Below are 23,141 nucleotides of genomic sequence, written 5' to 3'. Positions count from 1 at the left end.
AGGTATATCCATATTTTATACTTCTGCTCTTTTTTTCCTCTCCTCTTCGAGGCCCCCACTGCTGGGCTTCTAGGCTATTCTTCTTTACTCTTTCTTGATTCCAATCTTAATAGACTTTTTGGACCTACATCAGTGAGATGAAGATCTGAAGAGAATAACCATAGTTAGCATGCTTTTAGTTGAAAATAGCAGAAAATCAGAAACGAACTAAAGGGAATTTATTGCCTCACATAACTGAAAAGTTCAGAGGTGATTTGATAAGTCTTCATCTGGCAGCTCAAGTATGCCATTAAGGACCAGGTTTCTTTCTCCCTCTGCTCTGATTTTCTTGGGGTAAGCTTCACCCCACATCTGGCTCTATCATTTTATCAAGTACATACCCACAGTTTCCTGGGCAATATACATCCGTGCTTACCTGCAGCAGGAAAAGAAAGTATCTTTGACACAATGTACACAAAGAAAAGTCCTGATATTTTGCCTCATTGACCTAGGTCAGGTCACACACCTGTTCCTGTATCAATCACAAAGGTTAATTAATTCCTGTCAAATATACCTCAGAAAACTATTGTAAATCTAAGTGGCCAGAGGGATGGAATTCAAGTAGGGCATGTGGTTATTTCAGAAACATTGGTGGAATCAGCTAATATTGGGGGCCATTAGGAAGAGGAAAATGAGATAAAAACATTTTCTCAAATTTTTGTCTTGGGATCCCCAAATTAAACTTATGCCATAGCTTGAAATTTAGAACTTATAGAAAATAACATAATAATATGCTATTCCTTTTTCTAGCTCCTCTATTTTCATTTAACTGTTTATAATGACTCAAATTGGTAACAGAAAAGGAAAGAAAGAGAAAAGCTGCATCCCTGTTTTGATTTCCTTATGAAAAAACTTTGTAGCCTTAACTGTAAGGAGAGATTCCATTGCTATAATATAAAGACTGTTGTTTTTGCATTTTCTAGTGGCTGCCTGCTTTGGGGCATTTTTATTTCCTGAAAATGTCCCATTAAAAAATTTGTTTAAAAACATTATTTGTAATATATAAATACATTACATAGAATGTATATTCCTAGAAGGTTAATGGACAAAAAAAACTATCGATTTCGATTTTCTGTGTTATTATTTTATCCTGTTTCTCTCTCTTGCATTGCTAATTGAATTATTTTAAGAAGCATTTAAAGGAGATTTCCCCTCCACCCCGTAGTATTGCATCAAATTACTATAAGCCATATTGTGTCTTTTCGGTCATTTGTGATCTAAAGGGAACTTGCTATTTTGATTCCAGAATCAAAAAGCTGAAACAGTCCACTCCTGTCACACTTTCTAGAACACTGAGGGATATATTCATAGACACACTGAAAAATAATCCAGCTCCTTCCATGTTGCTAGCAAACAGTAACAGACTCCAAACACTTGCAAATAAACAATAGTGAATATTCCCTGTAGAACTCAGCAGAGCTGGCAAACAAATCCCAGGAAACTGTAAAATACCCTCATCTACCCTGCTGTGCACCTTCATTCCTCTTCCATAAGCTATTTCTGCCAACCCTGGGGACTGTAAAGCACAGAATTTTTTTTTTTTCACCTTAGAGAGTAGACAATGCCACTCTGCGCTGCATTAGGAAGGGCTATGGAAATTTTTTAAATTGAACATTTTTTTAATAATAGACTTTATTTTTTAGAGCGGTTTTAGGTTTACAGAAAAACTAAACAGAAAGTATGGTATAATGTTCCTATATACCCCTTCTCCTCCCAACACACAGTTTCTCCTATTATTACCATCTTGCATTAGTGCGTTATACTCGTTATGATTGACGGACCAATATCGACGTAGTATTATTAACTGAAGTCCACAGTTTACATAAAGTTTCACACTGTGTGGCACTGTCCTATGGGTTTTCATGAATGCACATTGTCATGCGTCTGCCATTACAGTATCATACAGAAGAGTCTCACTGCCCTAAGATTCCCCTGTGCTCAACCTCTTCATCTCCACTCCCTCCACACAGCCGCTTGGCAGCCAGTGATTCTTTTACTGTCTTCCAAGGTTTTGCCTTTTCCAGAATGTCATAGAGTTGGAGTCATATAGTAGCCATTACAGACTGGCTTTTTTCACTTAGCAATATACATTTAAGGGCCATTCATGTCTTTTCATGGCTTGATAGCTCTATTAAACTTTTAATTTTGATATAAATGTAGTTTACATGGAGCTGTAAGAAAGAATACCAAGCAATCCCACATACCTTTTTCCAGTTTCCCACAAGAGCAACATCTTGTAAAAGTATAGTACAATATCACAGCCAGAATATTGATATTTATGCAGTCAAGAGAGTCCTACCAATCACTAATGTCTCCCATTTTTATATATATATCTTTTCATTTTAAGATGCTATAAAATGGAATCATACAGTATGTAACCTTTGGGGATTGGCTTTTTTCACTCAGTGTCATTCCCTCAAGATAGATCCATTTGCTGTGTTTCAATAGTTTGTTCGTTTTTATTGCTGAGTACCATGCTTTGGATGGACCACAGTGTTTTTAACTTTTTACCTACTCATTAAAGTACATTTGAGTTGTTTCTTTTATTATTATTAAGAATAAAGCTGCTATGACCATTTGTATATAGGTTTTTGTATGAACATAAGCTTTCATTTCACTGGGATAAATGCCCAGTATTGCTGGTAGTCCTATATTCAGTTTTTAACAGAGCCTATTAAATTATTTTCTAGGGTGGCTGTACCATTTTACATTTCCAACAGTGATGTATGAGTGATCCAGTTTCTCCACACCCTCCCCAGCATTAGATGCTGTCACTATTTTTCATTTTGGCTATTCTGATATGTGTATAGTTATATCTCATGGTTTTAATTTGCATCTCTCTAATGACTAATAATGTTGAACATCTTCTCCTATGCTTATTTGCCATCTGTATATCTTCTTCAGTGAAATATCTCTTCCTGTCTTTTGCCCATGTTCTAATTGGATTGTTTGCTTTTTTACTGATGAGTTTTAAGAGTTCTTTATATATTCTAGTCTGTTTTCAAATATGTGGTTTGCAAATATTGTTTCCTACTCTGTAGTTTGTTTTTTCATCCTCTTAACACAGTCTTTCTCAGAGCAAAAGTATTTAGTTTTGCTTAATTTATCAACCGTTCCTTTTATGGACTGTGCTTTTGGTGTCAAGTTTAACAACATTTTGTCCAGCCCTAGATCCCAAAGGTATGATCATGTAATTTTTCTTCTTTAGCCATTTAATATGGTAGAATACATTGATTTCTGAATATTGAACCAATCTTGTATCCCTGGAATAAACCCCACTTATTCATGGTATAGAATTCTTTTTCTGTATTGTTGAATTCTATTTACTAATATTTTGGTAAAGATTTTTGCTTCTATAAGCATGAGGGATATTGATCTGTAGTTTCTTTTTTGTGTGTGTTGTTTCTGTTAGCTATCAAGGTAATAAACTAATTGGGAAGTGTTCCTTCATCTTCTGTTTTCAGGAAGAGACTATGTAGCATTGGCGTTAATTCTTCTTTAAATGTTTGGTAGAATTCTCCGGTAAAACCATCTAGGTCTGAAGATATCTTTTGTGGGAGATTTTAGAATTATAAATTCAATTGCCTTATAGCTATAGGATTAATCAAATTATCTACTTCGTGTTGGGTGAGATGTGTTACTTTCTGCTTTTCAAGGGATTGGTCATGTTTTTTCTGTTTTCAAATTTATGTGAATTTACATGTAGAGTTGTTCATAGTATTCTCTTTTTATCCATTTGCTATCTGCAGTGGCTGTAGTGATATCCCCTATTTTGTTCCTGATACTGGTAATTTGTATCTTCTACATTTCTATTTTTCTGTGTCAGTCTAGCTAGAGGTTTGTCAATTTTACTGATCTTTTCAAAAGCCAACTCTGTGCTCAACTGATTTTTCTCTACTGTTTTTCTGTTTTTAATTTCTACTCTTATCTTTATTATATTCTTCCTTCTGCTTGCTTTGGGTTTATAGTATAAATTTGATACTTTTCCTCTTTTTTTAATGTATGCATTTAGTGCTATAAATGTCCCTCTCAGCACTGTACTGTCTGTGTCCCATAAATTTGATATGCTCTATTTTTAATTTCAATCAGTTCAATGAATTTTTTATTTCCCTTGAGATTTCTTCTTTGACTCATGGATTGTTCAGAAGTGTGATTTTTTTTTTAGTTTCCAAATGTTTGGAGATTTTTCTGTAAACTTTTTGTTACTCATTTCTAGTGTGATTCCATTGTGATCAGAGATCATACTGTATATAATTTTGATTCTTTTAAATTTGTTGAAGCTTACTTTATGGTCCAAGATATTGGTCTATCTTGGTATATACTCCATGTGCACTTGGAAAGAATGTGTGTTCTATTGTTGTTCCGTAGAATATTTTATGCTGTTTATAAATATTTTATAAACAGTAGGATTATATCCTACTGGTTGATGGTGTTGTTGATTTCTTTTATATCCTTGCTGATTTTCTCTCTGTTGTCCTATCACTTGTTGAGAGAGGAATGTTGAAGTCTCCAACTCTAATTGTGGGTTTATCTATTTCTCCTTTTAGTTCTATTAATTTTTGCTCCATTTGCAGCTCTGTTTTTTGGTGCATACACATTTAGGATTTCTAGGTCTTCTTGGTGGATTGACACTTTAATCATTATATAACGTTCTCTGTCTCTGGAAATTTTCTTTGCTCTGAAGTCCACTTTGGAATTAACATAAGCGCTTCTGCTTTCCATTGATTAATGTTTGCTTGATATCTTTTTCTATCCTGTTACTTTCAACTTGCCTATATTGTTCAAGGCACTTACTTCAAGTGAGTTTCTTCTAGACAGCTTATATTTGGGTCATGTTTTGTTTTTTTTTGTTTTTTTGCAGTACGCGGGCCTCTCACTGTTGTGGCCTCTCCCGTTTAGGAGCACAGGCTCTGGACGTGCAGGCTCAGCGGCCATGGCTCACGGGCCCAGCCTCTCTGTGGCATGTGGGATCTTCCCGGACCGGGGCACGAACCCATGTCCCCTGCATCGGCAGGCAGACTCTCAACCACTGCGCCACCAGGGAAGCGCTTGGGTCATGTTTTAAAATCCAGTCTGCTAGTCTCTATCCTTTAATTAGGGTATTTAGAGCATTTTTATTTAAGCTCTACTACTGATGTAGTAGAGCTTAAGTCTATCATTTTATTTTTTGTTTTCTGTTTGTTGTCTCTGTTTTTCCCTTCTGTTTTCTTTTTCCTAGCTTCCTACGGATTACTTGCACATGTTTCAGAATTCCATTTTTATTTATCTATAGTTTTTCAAGTGTACCTGTATAGTTTTTGGTAGTTGTTCTATTACATTATATGTGCTTAACTTATCAAAGTCTACGGATATTATCATTTTATCAGTTCAAGTGAAGTACAGAAAACTTATCTACCTTCATGTCTATTTACCCTCCCCTGTTTATAATAAAATTGTGTTAACTATTTTCTGCATATATTTATATCAGAGTTTTATAATTTTTGCTTCTATGATTAAACATAATTTAGAAAACTCAAGAGGGGAAGGGAGGCTTACTGTATTTACCCACGTTTTTGCTTACTGTAATCTTTTTTTGTTCCGATGTTCTAAGAGTCCTTATTTTATTGTTTCCCTTTTGTTTAAAGAACTTAATTTAGTTATTTGCTATGGTTTGAATATTTGTGGCCCCCCAGAATTCAAATATTGAAATCCTAATGTCCCTGATGGTATTAGGACATGGGGCCTTTGGGAAGTGACTAGGCCATGAAGGTGGGGTCTTCATGAATGATATTAAAGACCTTATGAAAGAAGCCCAAGAGAGCTTTCTTGTCCCTTCTACCATGTGAGAACACAGTAAGGAGTGGGCAGTCTACAACTCAGAAGAATGATTTCAACTGAACCTACTATGCTGGCACACAGATCTCAGACTTTCAGCTTCCAGGCCTATGAGAAATATATTTCTGTTGTTTATTAGCCACCAGTCTTCGATATTTTGTTGTAACAGCATGAACCATTCTTCTAGGGTAGGTCTCCAGGCAACAAATTTCCTAGTTTTCCTTCATCTGAAGATGTCTCAATTTCCCCTTTATTTCTAAAGAATATTTTCACCGGGTATCAGATTCTCGGTTGACATTTCTTTTTTTTCAGCATTTTTGTCCCACTTCCTTCTGATCTTCATGATTTCTAATGAGAAATCCACTGTCATTCTCATTTTTTTCCTCCCTATAGGTAAGTTGTCATTTTCCTCTGGCTGCTTTCAAGATTTTCCCATTGTCTTTAGTTTTTAGAAGTTTATAATATGTCTTGTTGTAGAGTTCTATAGATTTATCTTTTATAGAATGCTTTTAGCTTCTTGAATCTGTAGGTTTATGTCTCTTGCCAAATTGGGGAAGTTTTTAGCCATTATTTCTTTGTGTACTTTTCCAGTGCGACATGCCTCCTCCTCTCCTTCTGGGACTTCAGTGATACAAATGCTGTATCTTTTGTTCTAGTCACACCAATCCCTAAGGCTTTCTTTTTTTTTTTTCCCCAGTCTATTTGTTTTTCTCTGTTGTTATTATTGGGTAATTTCCATTGTTCTATCTCTCAATTCACCATTTCTTTCCTTTATTCCCTCCATTCTGCTGCTGAATCCATTCACTGAACTTCTTATTTTGGGTATTTTATTTTTCAGTTCTAATGTTTCCATTTGGTTCTTTACAACTTTTACTTCTCTGCCATGATTTTTTATTTCTTTGCTAAAATTTTCTATTTTTCTTTCATTTGTTTCCAGAAATTTGTAATTGCTCTTTGAAGTATTTTTATCATGGCTGCTTTAAAATCTTTGTTATTTAATTTTAATATCTCAGTCACCTCATGTTGGCACCTGTCTTTTTTCATTCAGTTTGAGATCTTCCTGATTCTTGGTATGACAAATTATTTTTTTATTTGAGCCTGCATATTGTCATATTATGTTCTAAGAATCTTGCTCTTATTTAAGCCTTCTGTTTTATCTATCCTAGTCTGACACTACTTCAGCAGGGGAAGGAGAATGCCACCTCATCACTGCCAGGTGGAAGTAGGAAGTCAAGGTTTCCCAGTTGGCCCCTACTGAAACTTGAGGAGGGTCACTTAGTTACTAGTAGGAGGGGGTAGGAGTTCAGAATCCCCACCTGGTCTCCACTAACACTACAGGGATGGAGGGTTGTTACTGGCTGACAGGGATGAAAGTCCCAGCTTCCTCATTAGCCCCTCTGATACCACCCTTATGGGAGCATCGGGGCACCTCATTACAGCCTTGCAAGGGTAAAATTCTGGGCTCCCCACTTGAACTTTGTTGATATGGGTGAGGCCAAAGTTTTTCCTGTGGTATTTGGCTGAAGTAGAGTAGCTATTGTCTAAAAGTTTTCTGTCTTTCTAGGTTGTTTCTTTCCTGGTCTTGGCTAGTGAGAACAATCTTTTTGGAGGCTTTTGGCTGCACCTTTTGGTGTTTCTGGGTTAATAGCATCTTCAGCTCCAAGTCTGGGATATATGGGGCTAAAAGAAAACCCAGAGAATTCAGTACCTTGTTGTTCCTTGGATCCTGAGGAAGGACCTTGTTGTCCCTAGCTGGTCTGCCTTCTTCTCTCCAACTTCCAGAGTCTTCTTATGTTTATTTTATACATAATGTCCAGGATTTTTAGTTTTACTTAGTAGAGGTATAGGGAAAAGTAGATCTATTCTATATTCCCAGAAGCAGAAGTCTTGATATTATAATTTTTATAATTAGTGGAGCTCCTCTCTGGGTAACATCAAAATATATAAACAAATTGATTTTTTTTCAAGGCAAAATGGGGAGAAAATTTGTAAGTAATTTTATTATTTTATCCCTAAAGACCTCCAAAAGCCTAATTATTAGGGTTAATTTGTTACATCAGAAAATGTTGTCCCCATCAACCAGCATAATTATTTATTTTACAAATGGTCCAATTTTTCTTCTTTGCATTTAAGAGCAGTCCACAGTGGCAAAAGAACTCTGTGGGTTACACAAAAAGATATTTCTGATTAAAGGTGCAAGTGGAGGAGTTTTATTTCTTTGGGATTTTAGAAAAGTCCTTCAGTACTAGAAATAGAAAATAACAGTTGTTTACTGAACATCTCCTATATTTAAGGCATGGGGGACACAAAGACAAAAACATAAAGAATGTGCAAGCCATAAAATAAGTAAAACGGAATCAAGTAATTGTGATTCAGTGCTATGGGAATACAGAAAAGGCATGAATAATTATGAATAGAGATTTTAGAGAAGGAATTGACAGAAATGGCACATAAGCTAGATTGAGAAGGATTTGTTCATTTAATGCTTATCACCTACCTACTTTATGTTAGGCTCCTTGGTGCTAGATGCAGAATGAATAGCATTCTGACAGAGACAGGAAAATGGGTGGCATGGGCCAAAGGGTAGACATTCTTGTAACAGAGACTGCTAAAATTGATACAGAAAAATGTTGGGAGTCAAACAGAGCTTATGAAGAGAATTATGATCAGTGTTGTTTGAAAACTCACTAAATAAGGAAAGATTAAATTAATAGTGTCATTAGCTTACTTTCATTCACTCTTTCTATGTACCAGGTATGATGCTAAGTGTTTGATAAGAAACATTTTATTTAATCCTCAAATCAACCCTATGCAGTAGGTGTTATTATTAGCCCCACTTTAGAGATAAGGAAATTGAGGTTTACAAAAAATAAGTAACATATCTATGATCATACAGTTAGAAGGTAGTAGAGCCAGGATTTAACCCAAGGCAGTCTGAGTAAAGAGCCTATATTTTAGTCACTATACTAGCATATAGCGGGCAATAAATTATGAAATTTAGCAAAGCACTTAAAAATGCTTATCTTGGGGTTTTCATGCACATGAATATTGTTTTACAGATGTAGATGGCATGGACCTGGGCAAAAAAGTCAGCATCCCCAGAGATATCATGTTGGAAGAACTATCCCATCTCAGTAACCGTGGTGCCAGACTATTTAAGATGCGACAAAGAAGATCTGACAAATATACATTTGAAAATTTCCATTATGAATCTAAAGCACAAATAAATGTAGGTATAACTTGATAATGTGGTATCTAAATAAACAGGCAGCACTTCTAAATTTATATGTGTTATTAGATTCTCAAACAAGTATTCTACAAATTTTCTTTTCATTGATTCTGTTAGACTTTTTATTTTCATGATAATGAATAGTTTAGGTGGATAAACAAAGGAAATATTATGCATGATATGAGTATCTTTTTAGTTCAGTACAGACATTGTAAGTTTGTAGATTTGGCACTGAAGAGCTCCTCTGTTCTGCTAAGACCAGGGAGAGGGAGTGGACATTGTGGTACTAAAAGTTTCCATGGTCTTATCACCACTGGTTAAATGTTTGGGATGGAAATATTTCCAAAGCACACAGTGCTCCATAAAGTAAGTATAAGCATTTTATTGGCTGAATACATCCTGGCAGTAAAACATGCCTGGGAACTACAGACACAGTTGATCTCCTTTCAAAGCATTTATTCCACATTGTGTAGAGAAGTCTGTTATTTATTAACAACAAAACCAATGTGGATAAAACTCTTTGGACAAAAGTTTTCATCAACCAGAAGTTTAAAAAAGCAAACAAATTAATTAAATTATATTTTACATATTGCGTGAATACCATATTCTCGTCATTCAGAGAGATTTTAGAGGAAGAAGTTCATAGTAGAAAAACAATTAGCTTTGGGAAAATGATTTTAAAAATAAAATACCAGGTATAAAGAATCAAAAAGCAACAGTGCATTGGTTCTAAATTTGAGGAGATGCTAGAGACTACAACAAATATAAGTTGTTTTTTTGTCTTTTGTGTATTTTTATTGAGGGTTTCTTCCTGTAGCTATGAAAAGTCTATAAGTTTACTTATGAATTTAAACCTGAAACCTTTCCAGCTGCCATCACTAGTTAAGTTGTTTTGAATGGACAGCTAAATTCTTTAAAGCAAACAGACTGGTTTCACTGATCTTTTATCATAATTACTAAAACACATTACAGAACTAACAACCGCACTCACAAACAATAAAATTTTTTTCATTTCTGAACTTTCTATTTCCCTTGTTATGATGCTGGTTAACAATAAATGGTTAGAGAACATCTTAAACAGTTTCTTTTCACATTAATGAGCATCCTTCAACACCCATGAATTGAATTTAGTTATAATTATGAATTCAGTTAGACATCAAATTTTACTCAACCATAGTATTTACACTTATGAAGGATGGTTTTCACTTGAAGTCATGGATAAATGCAATGTTATGTTACCCTATAATTATGCCCAGTATCATCTTATCAGAAAATGTCTGCAGCTAATACAGCATGAGCCTAAAATAACCCTTAACTCATCTGACAGAGTGTAATTATATAATCATATTCTTTCAATAATGACAACAGAGAAGCAGCTTTGAAGAATAATATGAAATATAGCAGCTTAAGGGAGATTCTCTGAAAAGTCATCTACAAGTCTAGGCATCTGAATAAATGAATAAATCTAGTTTTCATAACTTACATTTATATCTCTAAGTATAATGCTTTAACTACAGTTCTGGTGGAAGGTACAATGAGATTTAAAATGTCCATTAGAATAAAGCATATTCTCTTATCACTAGTATTTCCAATTACTGAAAATAATCTTATACACCTGTGGTCAAATGTTCTGGTCATAGGTAAAATGTTTAAGAACAGGTCTTGATAGTTTTTCAGTGTTCCTAGAAGATTGGGAACTAAATAAATAAAATAATCCCAAATAGCTATATTGAAATAAACAATTAAATGCTGATAAATAACATAGAGCAATAAACAATAATAATATATGGAATAAAGTCACATGTCATTGAGTTACATAACATACTCTGAAGTCTGATGAAATTTACTCTCTCTTCTTTAGAAATGAGGAAAGTAGTATTCAAGGAAGTACATATATTTATTTGGCTTAAGTAACACCATAATAAGTAGACTGAAACCCAGCTCTCAGAATTCTAGAGTTCTTGCACTGACACTTGTCATGGTGTAATTAAAAGAAACTCTGGCCTGGAAACTGGAAGACCAGGGTTCAGTCCTGGCTCTCCCATAATCTGTGTAATTCGGAGTCAATTTAAAACTTTCTTTGCCTTTCTGGACCTGTTTTCTCATTTATAAAATAAGGGATTGATGCAAATGGTTTTGTAAGGTGTTTTCTGGCTTTAAAGATCTGTGTTCTCTGATCCTAATTCTAAAAATGACCTGCATAATAAATCACTGAGGAAGGCAGTGAGCTACATTGTATGATGACACATTTGCTTTATCACGGTATTAGATTGCAACTTGAAGCAAGCATTGATAATGTGACAGGAATTTTAAAAATATTAGGTTCAGGTCTAGTTCCATTCATTTATTTATACTTTTGGCAAAAATTTATTGATTGCCTACCATGTTCTAGAAACTATGCTGGGATTTCAAAGATAAATAGCTCTTGTCTAGTGATAGAGAGACAAAATAACATTGAAAAATAGAAAACAACTATTTACTTATAATCTAATTCTTGAATCATCTTTATATGATTTATATCAAATTAACTTATTGACTACATTTTCTGAAATGACCTTTTCCTTTTACTGCTTCCCTTGAGCTATAGATATTGTCAAAATAATTATTTAACTTATATTTATGCATTTCTTATTTTATTATAATGTTCAGGACATCATTAGATGAAAATATAAATCAACTCCCTGGTAATGAATGCCATTGGTTTAAATATTAAGTATTATTAAAAAAAAAAAAGCACAGCTTTGGGCTTACTCTATTGCTGAGAAACTGGCAAACTGAAGCCACACAAAACTTCTTATGTCATAAATAACAACAGAAAATAGGCATTTTTAAAAAGAAATGAAGATACGTTGCTTGCTACATATGCCAATTTTGAAGCCCTAGTTCATGAACTGATCAACTTCTTACAGAAATAAGCAAAAAAAAGAAAAAAGGATGAAGAAAATGAGTAGAGTGAAAATAAAATAGAATGACTCATCAGAATTAAAAGTCCCTTCTATAAATCACAACAAAAGGATGTTAATCAAAATAATTCACATTTTACAGTTAAGACTACATCTGCTTTTAGTAACTATGGACTTTTCAAAATCCTTAAAATATTAGATAATACTGGGAAAAGGGGAAGTATACTGTAACAAGTAATTCTGAAATAAGACCAAACTAAATATATTGAGATTCTGAACATTTATTTTGTTCAAAAAATAACTTTATAAAAAATAATTTAAGGCTCATATCATAACTAAAATAAGTCACTATACCCAACTATTAAAAGGCTTTGTTTGTATACTTAACAATGACAATAGAGCTACTAGGTGTCTCCTGATAATTAATGACTATTTAGAAAGAGTTGATTTTCCTATCTATAAATCAGGTTAGTGTGACAATTTTTAAATTAATGTAGGTAGAATGATTTGTAAGTTTAGGTGAAATTCATTTCATGGGCACATTTCAGTAATTTGTAAAAAGTAATTTTTATGCATGATACAATTAAACTTTCTATATTTATGTCAACTGGCTTTTATTTATAATTAAAGTTAGGGAGAACTTTTCTCTTTTCTAAGAGGTGGTGTAGGTTCAGAAGTGATAAAAGATATTAACCCAGTCAATTAAGTTGAACACCTAAGACAAGAGCTAAATTCAAAACATGGAAAACTTATGTATCTGAGTATAGCATTACTCATCTCTAGAAATTGTTTCTTATTGCCTGTTGAATAAAATGCAAACTTTCATGCCCAGTAATCAAGACCCTGTACTCACCTAGTTGATGTTGCCTCTCATGCCTTCTTGCATGGCTCCACAAGCCAGCTTACCCCTACTAACATTGCCCTACTCATTTCCACAGCAACTTTACCAGGGTGCTGCCTAGAGTAAGGTGAAGGTAAAAGGCACCTGGAGAGTGGCGGTGGGTGGGAGAAGCCTGAAAATGCAATAAACTTAATTTTCTTCATAATTTTATCAGGTGAGGCCTTAATTTATGGCCTTTAATTATAGTATTTGGATTTTAGGACAAAATAGTCTTTTATCCTCACATTTCTATAAAGTTGAATAAGTATTAAACTGTAAAATTGTACTTTACCTTATCATCTTATAAATAAATACAGAAATGAAAAAATATTTTAAACTACTTTCTGCTTATATCATACAGAAGAAAGTCAAAATTGGTCTTTATTTGCTATGCCTTTCAATAAATTTTTCCTTCTAAAGTTAAAAGATGATTTGACTTTACGCACTTCTTAAATAGATTGGCTTTTTAAAAAGTATATATATATTTCTCATATATGATTAAAACAATACTTTATCATAGAGATAAGTCCTAGCCATATTTCTGAGGATATAACCTATTACAATGTCTGTTTTTCTCTGTTAAAATGCAAACTGACTGTTTTTAAACTGCTATATTGCCATAGAATAAATCCCAAATTATAAGAGTAAAACAAATTCACCTAAAACTTTAAAGACAAATGCTCTTCTAAGCATTTTATTTTCTAGAAACCCCAAATTCTTCCTTCTATAAGTTCATGCAGCTTAAAGTGCAAATATTTTTTGTTATATATGACTGCTGTCCAAATTTCAGATTAAATTTTAAAACAAGGCACATTAAAGCATATCATTAAATCCCAAGTATAAATAAAATAGTAATGTAACAATGACTAAGCCGTATGTTTGGTGAGTATGCTGTATGATATTAAGTTAGTAAAGACTTAAAAATTAAATACTTAGATTTCCCTTTTAGGTATGTTGTGAATAGCAAATTACATAATTGATACAAAGCCCTAGACACAGTGCCTGGCACACAGTAAGACTCAATTAATTAAGTGGATTGCCATCACAAAACAGATCTTAGATTGGTATCAGTAAAATTTCTCATTCAATAGCTCAACTAATTACAATATAAATTATTGAGACCTCATGTAACAATGAAGTGGCATTGTATTTAAATTCTAAGTATACAAATGGCATCTTGCACATATGATTTCTCCTATTAGTGTATCTAATATTTTTGAGTTTTCAGTTGAGTTTACTTTTGATCAAATACAGCACAATATTGCCATGCAGAATGAGAAATTGGATGGAAGCAACTTGGAAAGTGGTTCACAGCAAGCCCCATTTACTCCTCCTAACACCCCGGATCCACGAAGTCCCCCAAATCCAGAAAACATTGCACCAGGTAACTAATCCCCTTACAAATAGAACAATAAAGTTGTTATGCACTTAAATATATGACTCAAGTCATTTGGATTCTTTAGTAAATGGTATCTAAATGATACAGCTTTTCTCATTATATATCTACTTTGTAGATAAGTTCAGGACAAATGTAAAGATTTAGACCTAGAGGAGTCTTGTAAAACATTTACAGGAGTCTTTCGTTCTTTCAGATGGTCCATTGTATTTGTTGGCAATCACCTATTATATTAAAAATTAAGTTGTTTGTAATTATATTGAAATCCTATTTGTATAGAACTGTATAATTTATGAATTGCTATGATATATATTTGTCTAATTTAATAATAACTCTATGACATTTATTATAATCCTCATTTTACAAATTAAGAACCTGAGGTTGTGAATAGCTATAAGCCAATATTGACTGTTCAAGAATTAAATCCAGATCTGGTACCAAATTTACAGATGCCTCATGTGAAGCGACCTTGTGGAGATTGCTTTTATTTTCTGCTCTCTTACAGAACCTTAAATGCAATCCTTTAATACTGTATATTTGTTTATTATCTTAAAAGAGAAGCAAATGCTATCCAAATCAGTATATGTTACTTAGAAGTACTGTTTGATTTTGAAATATTCAATCAGAAAAATTATCTGATCTATTTAGACAATAACTTTTCAAAATAACTTAAAGCAAATACCCTTAAGTTTTTCCTCAAGAGTAATGTATAAAGTAGGTTTATAAAATTTTCAACTACTTTTATATTGAAATTAGCAATACTTATGTCATATGTTTGTAAATTAAACAGTTAAATTTAGCAAGAGTACTTCTGGAAATCTTCTCAAATAGCACTAGTGTTTTTGAAAATATATAAGTAAAGCAACTGTATAATATTAAATCTTATTTAAAAGTAAGTTGAATGTCAGTCACTGATGAGCTTAGACTTATCAGGACGTTCTTACTGAACACAATGAGAAAAGGTATTGATAGACATAATAAAGTAACATTGAAGGGAACCAAATACACAATTAGAATGCACAGAATTCTGAAGTGAAGCATTGTAATAGAGTTCTCAAATAGCTTTACAATTTTAAGTTCTCGAATACAACATTAAGCACATGGGGGAAAAAGAAGCTTTAGAATCAGACAGACCTGGGTTCAACCTGCAGGCTCCTTTCATTTCTGCCCATTTTACTACTGTGTTGGGAAGGAAAATAAATCTCTTTGAGTCTCAGTTTTCTCCATCTGTAAAATAAGGAAAATAAATCTCACTGCACATGGTCATTGTGAGAATTAAATGTGAAAACGTAAGTATAGTCACTAACATATAATAAAGTATTCAGTTAAAATTAATCCTTTCCCTACCCACCTTTATATTCTTAATACTCAACAGACTATATACATATTCTTTTAGCTCCAACCACTATATTGCAACCTCTTGCTTTCTAATGTTTGGAATGGTAGGGTTTTTTTTTTTTTTTTGCGGTACACGGGCCTCTCACTGTTGTAGCCTCTCCCGGTGCGGAACACAGGCTCCGGACGCGCAGGCTCAGCGGCCATGGCTCACGGGCCTAGCCGCTTTGCGGCATGTGGGATCTTCCCGGACCAGGGCACGAACCCGTGTCCCCTGCATCGGCAGGCGGACTCTCAACCACTGTGCCACCAGGGAAACCCGGGTTTTTTTTTTTAATAGGAAACAGAAGACATATAGAAAAGTTTATGTTGATTCAATCTGGTACTCCCATTACTAAGTTAAAATGTTTATTATTAATCATTATCATAAACTATGAAATTGCAAAAGGAATAGAAAAATTCATCTCTACCCTCAAGGAATCATACATAGGGAGACAGGACAAATGTCCACACTATATTTGTAGTCTCATTTTCTCTCTGCATATATAATTCAATATCATATGTACATTTTATTTACCATCAGGAATCTATCTATTAATATCTATCTATCTATGTATATATATAAAGAGAGAGAAATTTTGAAAATACAAATTCATATAGCTATTTAAAGCTAAATATTCAATTATTAAATATTTGGAATATGTCTGTGTAATATAGGCTAAGGAAAGGGAGAGTTTGGAGGTTATCAGATAGCTTGTGATTAAGCAAGAGTAATGGATCCTTCCTTCTTGGTCGATGAGTTGAAAAGTATAACAAATTCAGGGGGCAAATTATAGCTTATCCCAATTTAGCAAAAATTTTTATTGATTCACCTACTATGTCTCCACAAGCCAACTTATCTCAAATATGAATTAATAAGTCTTACGATGCCACAATACTGTAGGAATGAAGTTCCTTTGAATTTAAATAAGTTATATTAAAAATATATTTAAAAATCAAACAAAAATGTTGGCATATAGCATTGTTGAATTGTATTATTTCTCAGAGGTTAAACTATGTGGATTCTTTCTTGTAAATAATTCAGCGTATCAAAAAAGAAAAAAGTTATTAGTTAATTCTGTCTATTAAAATATCTGAAAACCTGGAATGTTCAAAAATGTGAAAAGATTAGACCATTTATAGTTCCTCAAGTCAATAGATTATTATTAGATTATTACAAAACCCTTAAAATGATCATGAACATGATGTAGAAGCTTTCAAAAGTATTTCAAACAAAATTGATTTGCAATAAAATACAAGATTCCATGTGCACTAGAATTATAGTTATGTGATCATTATGCTTATAGGTGAAGAAAAATGGGAAAAATTGTGTTTTGGTAGTGGGATTTGAATATGTTTTTAAAAATACAGAATTTGAAATTTTCCAATTTCTATATGGTTGACTCTGATCAATTTTAGGAAAGGAATAGGAAATAAAATGTGGTAGTCATGGTAATGGAGTTATGTATACTATACAAAGAAAAGACATGGTAAAAGGTAACTCTGCTTTCCTGGGAAAGTCAGGAGTGAATAAACAGAAGTGATAACCTCAAGCTAAGGCTTAAAATAGCAATTTGTAGGTGACAAGAGTTAGAGAGAGTATTCCAGGCACAGGGAACAAGTAGGGAGGCATAACGGGATACAAGTTTCAAGTAGATCCACAGTTCTGGAACATAAAATGTGAGAGGAGAGGGCAGGAGATGAGGCTGGCTGGACAGCTAGGTAGGGCCATTTGTGTCATACAGAATCGTTTTCTTTTTTTGGCCACACTGCATGGCTTGTGGGATCTTAGTTCTCTGACCAGGGATTGAGCCCAGGCCATGGCAGTGAAAGTGCTAACCATTGGACCACCAAGGAATTCCCTTGCTGAGTAGTTTTGATTTTTGTCCTGGGGAGCCATTATAGAACCTGGAGTAAGGGAAGTGAGTGACGTGATAACGTTTTCCACTTAAAAAGGTCACTCAGGCAGCAACAGGGAGGTGCCTGGACGAAGGGTTGAGAGCTAAAGGATAAGTATGAAGGCTACTGTGAAAACCCAGGCAAGAGATGCGCAGGGCCTGAACCAGGTAGGGAAAAATGGAAATGAGGAGGAAAGAGGTAATTTGCTAGAACAAGATCTCCCAATGTTCTGTTTGCAAATCACCTGCATACAATTTGTAAGCAATATCTGAAACTTCCTGTCTTTGGAGGGAAGACTCCATTATCAACATTTTAAGTCGGTGCCCAAGGTGATTCAGAAACACAAAGTTGAGGGCCCCCATTTTAGAAATCCTCAAATATAGTTGGTAATACTTATTGATTTGTTGTGGGAATGAGGAATTGTTTAGGACAGTGCTTCTGTCTTGGACATCTGAGGGTAGTAATAACATTTGCTAAGATGACCAATATACAAAAAGAAGCAGCATGTATTGGAAAACGGATACATGTAGGTCTAGACAGGTTATAAAGAGTGCCAGGAGAGTATTAATTTGGACAAATATAATAGGTGGTTGAATAGAAGGGCCTGGAGATCAAAAACAAACCTTGGAATCGTCAATATGTAGGTCACAGTTAAAGCCAAGAATATAAATGAAGTTTTCTAGGCAGAGTGTATAGTCTAAGAAAAGAGCTTTAGGTAACACCAACATTTAAGTGGCAAGCAGAGAGAAGCAGCTTACCGAAGAGACTACCATTTGATACCGGAGACAATCAGAAGAAAATTAAATTACTGCAAAAAATAACTGTCTACTGGTGAAATTATCAAGAGTTTTTGGAAAAGAAAAAGTAATTTTTAGTGTAAAGAAAGGATAGGCATGGTTTGACAGAAGAAAACTGAAAACATTTTAGAGAAGGAAAAGAGCATCAGGGAAACCCCAAAGTAGGAGTGATCACATGGTAGAGGTTTTGACATGGTGGAAGAGAGAATTATATGAAAGACATAACTAGGTGGTATGGTAGTATAGCTGGAGAGTAAACAGCTGTGCCTTTGAAGACTTGAAGAATGTTACTTAATGCATGTGAAAATGGTTTCACATTTATGCCAGGAATTTGTGTGACTTTTAAATGGTACTTACAGAAAATTTCTAGCTCATGTGAAAATAAATTGAGGAGGTGAGACTGGAAGAAGAAAAGTTAGAAATCCTCAGGAACAAAGTAAACAAGGAATGGACACATCAGGGAATAAGAAGGGCCTGATTAAGACAGTGGAAACAAACTGCTTCACCATTTTGAAGCTTGAACATTTTACAGACCACTCAGAAATTTAGGATAGTCAACACCTGAACGTTACTTCTAAAGAATCAGCTCCAGAGGAGGGAGATTTTGTCTTCATTGATATTTCCCCAGAACCTAGACCACAGTAGACACTCAATTTACATTTCTAAATTAATCCATTAAGTGTGGTATATAAGGCCTAGTATAAATTAATATAAGGGGCACAATTTAAAAAAAATTAAGTTAATAGTTTCACTGAACAAATACATACTAAGATAGTCAAGGAAAAAATTAACTATGATTTGGTAAAATTAAACACTAAGTGGTTTCTTTTGAAAATTCCATGAATTAAAAGGGGTTTAAAAATGTCTCACACTTTCAGACTACTCTTTTCTGAGAGATCATAAAAAGAATGCACTCTTCATAAATTTACCCCTGCATGAAAAATTAAACATGGGAAAATGTTAGGTGGAGTTTAGTAACTCTTAGGCACTCTGTGTTTACTTATTCTTGCAATATTTTTCCAAAGGATATTCTGGACCACTGAAGGAAATTCCTCCTGAAAGATTCAACACCACAGCTGTCCCTAAGTACTACCAGTCACCCTGGGAACAGGCCATTAGCAATGATCCGGAGCTTTTAGAGGCTTTATACCCTAAACTTTTCAAGCCTGAAGGAAAGGCAGAACTGCCTGATTACAGGAGCTTTAACAGGTAATTCAATGATCCTGGGTGACACTTCAGCATGCAATACCAAGGCTTTTATATCATGGTATGGAGAAATGAATCTTCTGGTAGAAAAAATTTTTTTAAAGACTCTAAATAGCAAAGACTCATTTTTGCAATATTATTAATATTATTAATATGTCAAACCTTAGTCCCTTTTTAGTGTAACAATGAATGCTATAATACAGAAACAATCACTAAGATCATCTCCCACATTTTAAAATGTTATTTTAATAATAATAATTTCTAATTTGAAGGTTGATATTAGTTTATGTGTTGCTCCAAATGACAATGCTGTTCAAGAATTTCAGAAATAATTTGCATGCAGGACTGTGAGAATTACCATCTAACTATAGGTTCCAATTTATATTTGCGTAGGCTTTAAGCCAGATTAAAGGTAATTTAGGGCCAAGACTCCAGCACATATACACACCAATACTTATGCTACCAAAAATACTGCCAAATAATATCTGCATTATAGTTTACACAATGGACATTTATTTTCCCCTGTTATCCATTTTTTATAATTTCCATATATTTTTAATGGTCTCATAATCCATTCTTTGACCACTAGATTTTCATTTTAGAGCAAAATATCTCCAGTATCCTGTCTCACACCCACTCAATTTATAGGCCACTTAGTGATTATTCACTTAAAAATTAATAAATTAAGGAGTACATTTTTGATTTACAAAAGAATGCCACAAAGTCTGCATTTAAATAGTGACCTTCCTTAGTACTTTTCAAATTATTGTACTAGTAACAATTTAGTTTTCACATATTGCTATAGTAATAGTATGAGTACTACATCTATTATTAGTAATACATTAGTAATACATCTACTAGTATTACACCTAGTACTACTAGTGTTATTAGTAATGCTAATAGTATTAGTACTACATCTATTGCATAAATGAGGTATATCATAGAATTTAAGGAGGGTTTGATGTGTGGCAAAGAAAGGATGTTGAAAGCCCATTCTAATCAATGATATAATTTTTTTGAAAAATGAGAATGTAGAAAATTATAAAAGTAAAACACTAGGAAGAAATGGAAACTAATGGAATACTTGAGGCTTGTTTTTGAGATTAGTGCTTTAGAGATGCCATATGACTTCTGTATACCTTGTGGCTTCAGTACCCCATACCTGCTGAGCAGCTTGCTTCCAGTTCTACAAACACACTATAGTATCTGGGTTGGTTATAAAGAGATGCCTATTGATTGTATAAAGACCAAGTGAGTGCTATAACAATGAACACAATACTATATAATTAGGAAATGTAGCTCCCTATGTTAATCAAGGCTTTTGTAAATGTAACACTGTATGTGTGTGTGAAAGAGAGAGAAGGAGGGGGGGAGAGAACTTAACTTGCTAGTAGTTCTCCTTTACCTGAGAAAATTTTATTTTAATATATCTATTTTTTTCTTTTTGTAAAAACAAATGAGAACAGAGACAGGGAGAGGAAGGGGGAGGAAATAAGTAGTTTCCAAATATTCTCAAAGTCTTTTGCAAAGAGTAAAATAATGCTCTTTGGTAGCCCCATATTATTATACATAATTACTAGATATTGTTAATAAAGCATGTAAGAGTGAGATACAGTCTTACAGCCTTCAGCAGTGGTAATGACTAGATGAGAATGGGCTCCCAAGTCTAATCATAATCTCAAAATAGCCCATAGTTTAATACAACTTTGTATTCTTATACTCATTTTGAGATATTTAAATATTTATGTTATATTTAAATAACACTATATTAAACCTATGTAACATGTGAGGAAAAGTAAACTAGGAGCAAGGAGGTTTCCAGCTCTGCTTCAAAAAGCTGTATGACTTTGGGTATGTCACTTAACCTTTCCTTGTATTAATTGTATCATCTGTAAATACATTGTATGATTATATGATTAAGTACCTTTAAATATATTACATGCATTATCTATTTAGTAGAGCAATTTATTTTAACTTCTATACAACCATTTTACATAATTTTTTACCTTATAGAATAATCAGTAATTATTATGGGTGTTTTATATGTCCAGCACTATTAATTTTTACAAATGCAAACCAATTATTGATCAATTGAAATAAACAACAACAAACAACAAAACAGATTCACATATTAACTGAATCTGAGTAAAACAAGCTTGTTAGTCACTACATAGACGATAAAGTGTAAAAATTATTTTAAGTCAGATCTATGTTTGAAGAAATTATGTTACGGGAATCACAGAGATGCACAGTGATCTTTTAGTAGAATATTCCAAATCTTTCAGTGGAATTTTTTGCTTCACTAACTAAAACTTGAAACTATTTTCAGAGATCTTAAAAATCTTACAAATAGTCTCTCACTTTGAATGCTTAACATCTCTGTTAAAAGATTTTCTTTACTTTGTGTCCGAGGGCAATAAAAATTTAAACAGGATATAGTCTCAATGGTGCCAAAGAAAAGAAAACTGCTTTTCAAAGAGCAACCTTTCACTGGATAAGCGGTAGGAGGTAGGAGATGGGTGATGAACAGAAGGGAATGTTTTCATTTACAGAAGAAAATGACCCACCAATTGGGTGGGAAAAACAAAACAGAACTGGATAAAAAGGGAAAAGCTAATGCACTAAATGCCAAACCCAAATATTGGATTTCAGTGGCACGGGAACATTTCTTTTTTCATTTAATTCAGAAAAAAAATAAATAAATAAGTAAAGGTGATTACTGGAGTTAATAAATACAAGATTAATTGACCAAATTCAGCCTAAATCTAGAAATGCTCAACTCCAGCCTCTTGTATCCAATGGATATCTATACTCTTAAACTCCCGCAAATGAATGTATGTCTTGTGCAATTGCTGGAGGCCCCACAATTAAAAAGACCATGGCTGGTTTAATGTTTTGTTTTAATGTTTGAAATTCTTAACAATTTTTTAACAAAGGGGCTCGAGTTTTCATTTTGCACTGTGCCCTACAAAATTATGTGGCGGGTCCTGATCCCAGGTTCTAAACTTTACCCTAAGCTCCTCTGTATTCAGGAAATTTTTCCCTTAAAGTAACTACATTGGTCCATATGTGTTTTTTTCCCCCCTCACGTTTTACTCTTCTCTTGTCTGTGAGTTCATTGAGGTTAAGACCTACTACAATCTTTGAATTCCTAGCATATAGCAGAGTGTCTAGATATAATAAGCAATCAGTAATTCGTTAGATGAATAAATGAATGAATCAACGAACAAACTATTGCTTTACAGTGGTAAATTTCTAAAATGACAAAATGTTGTCTTGGACATCCAAGAATAAGTTTTACTTATGTACTGAGTCAAATTTGAGTCATAAAGACTCTTCAGTTCACTAAATCATGTAACAAAATGTGGGACATTAATCACCTAGTTACATCACGAATGAGATAGCAACCTGGTTTGACACCATTTAGACACAGACAAGTGGTTGAGATTCCTAAATATACTGCTCTACTTAGAAAGTGATCTCAGAAGGCCCAATACTCCTTAAGAATTATCTTGTGCGGGTATGATATAAAGTAGTATAGAAGAGAAGGCCTTCAGTGAGTTTGGATGCCTAGATTTAAATCCTGATTCTACACCTTACTAGG

At 33.7% G+C, this 23,141-nt stretch overlaps 1 protein-coding gene and 1 long non-coding RNA gene across 2 annotated transcripts in view; one reads left to right on the top strand and one right to left on the bottom strand.

Moving 5' to 3' along the window:
* Window positions 1–23,141, bottom strand: part of LOC309961333 — a 187,061-nt gene that overhangs the window by 141,890 nt on the left and 22,030 nt on the right. The window contains exon 3 of the long non-coding RNA XR_014326178.1: window positions 15,396–15,488. This is a non-coding gene — a long non-coding RNA (uncharacterized lncRNA). The remainder of the gene's footprint in view (window positions 1–15,395; window positions 15,489–23,141) is intronic.
* Window positions 1–23,141, top strand: part of MYOZ2 (myozenin 2) — a gene marked incomplete at both ends in the record, with an annotated part of 33,916 nt that overhangs the window by 6,764 nt on the left and 4,011 nt on the right. The window contains 3 exons of the mRNA XM_082838476.1: window positions 8,913–9,082; window positions 14,120–14,249; window positions 19,357–19,540. Coding sequence (XP_082694602.1) covers window positions 8,913–9,082; window positions 14,120–14,249; window positions 19,357–19,540 — 484 coding nt within the window. The remainder of the gene's footprint in view (window positions 1–8,912; window positions 9,083–14,119; window positions 14,250–19,356; window positions 19,541–23,141) is intronic.

The sequence above is a fragment of the Leucopleurus acutus genome, assembly GCF_964270905.1.
Source record: "Leucopleurus acutus genome assembly, chromosome: 4".
NCBI lineage: Eukaryota > Metazoa > Chordata > Mammalia > Artiodactyla > Delphinidae > Leucopleurus > Leucopleurus acutus.
This window is presented reverse-complemented; position numbering and strand designations above follow the sequence as displayed.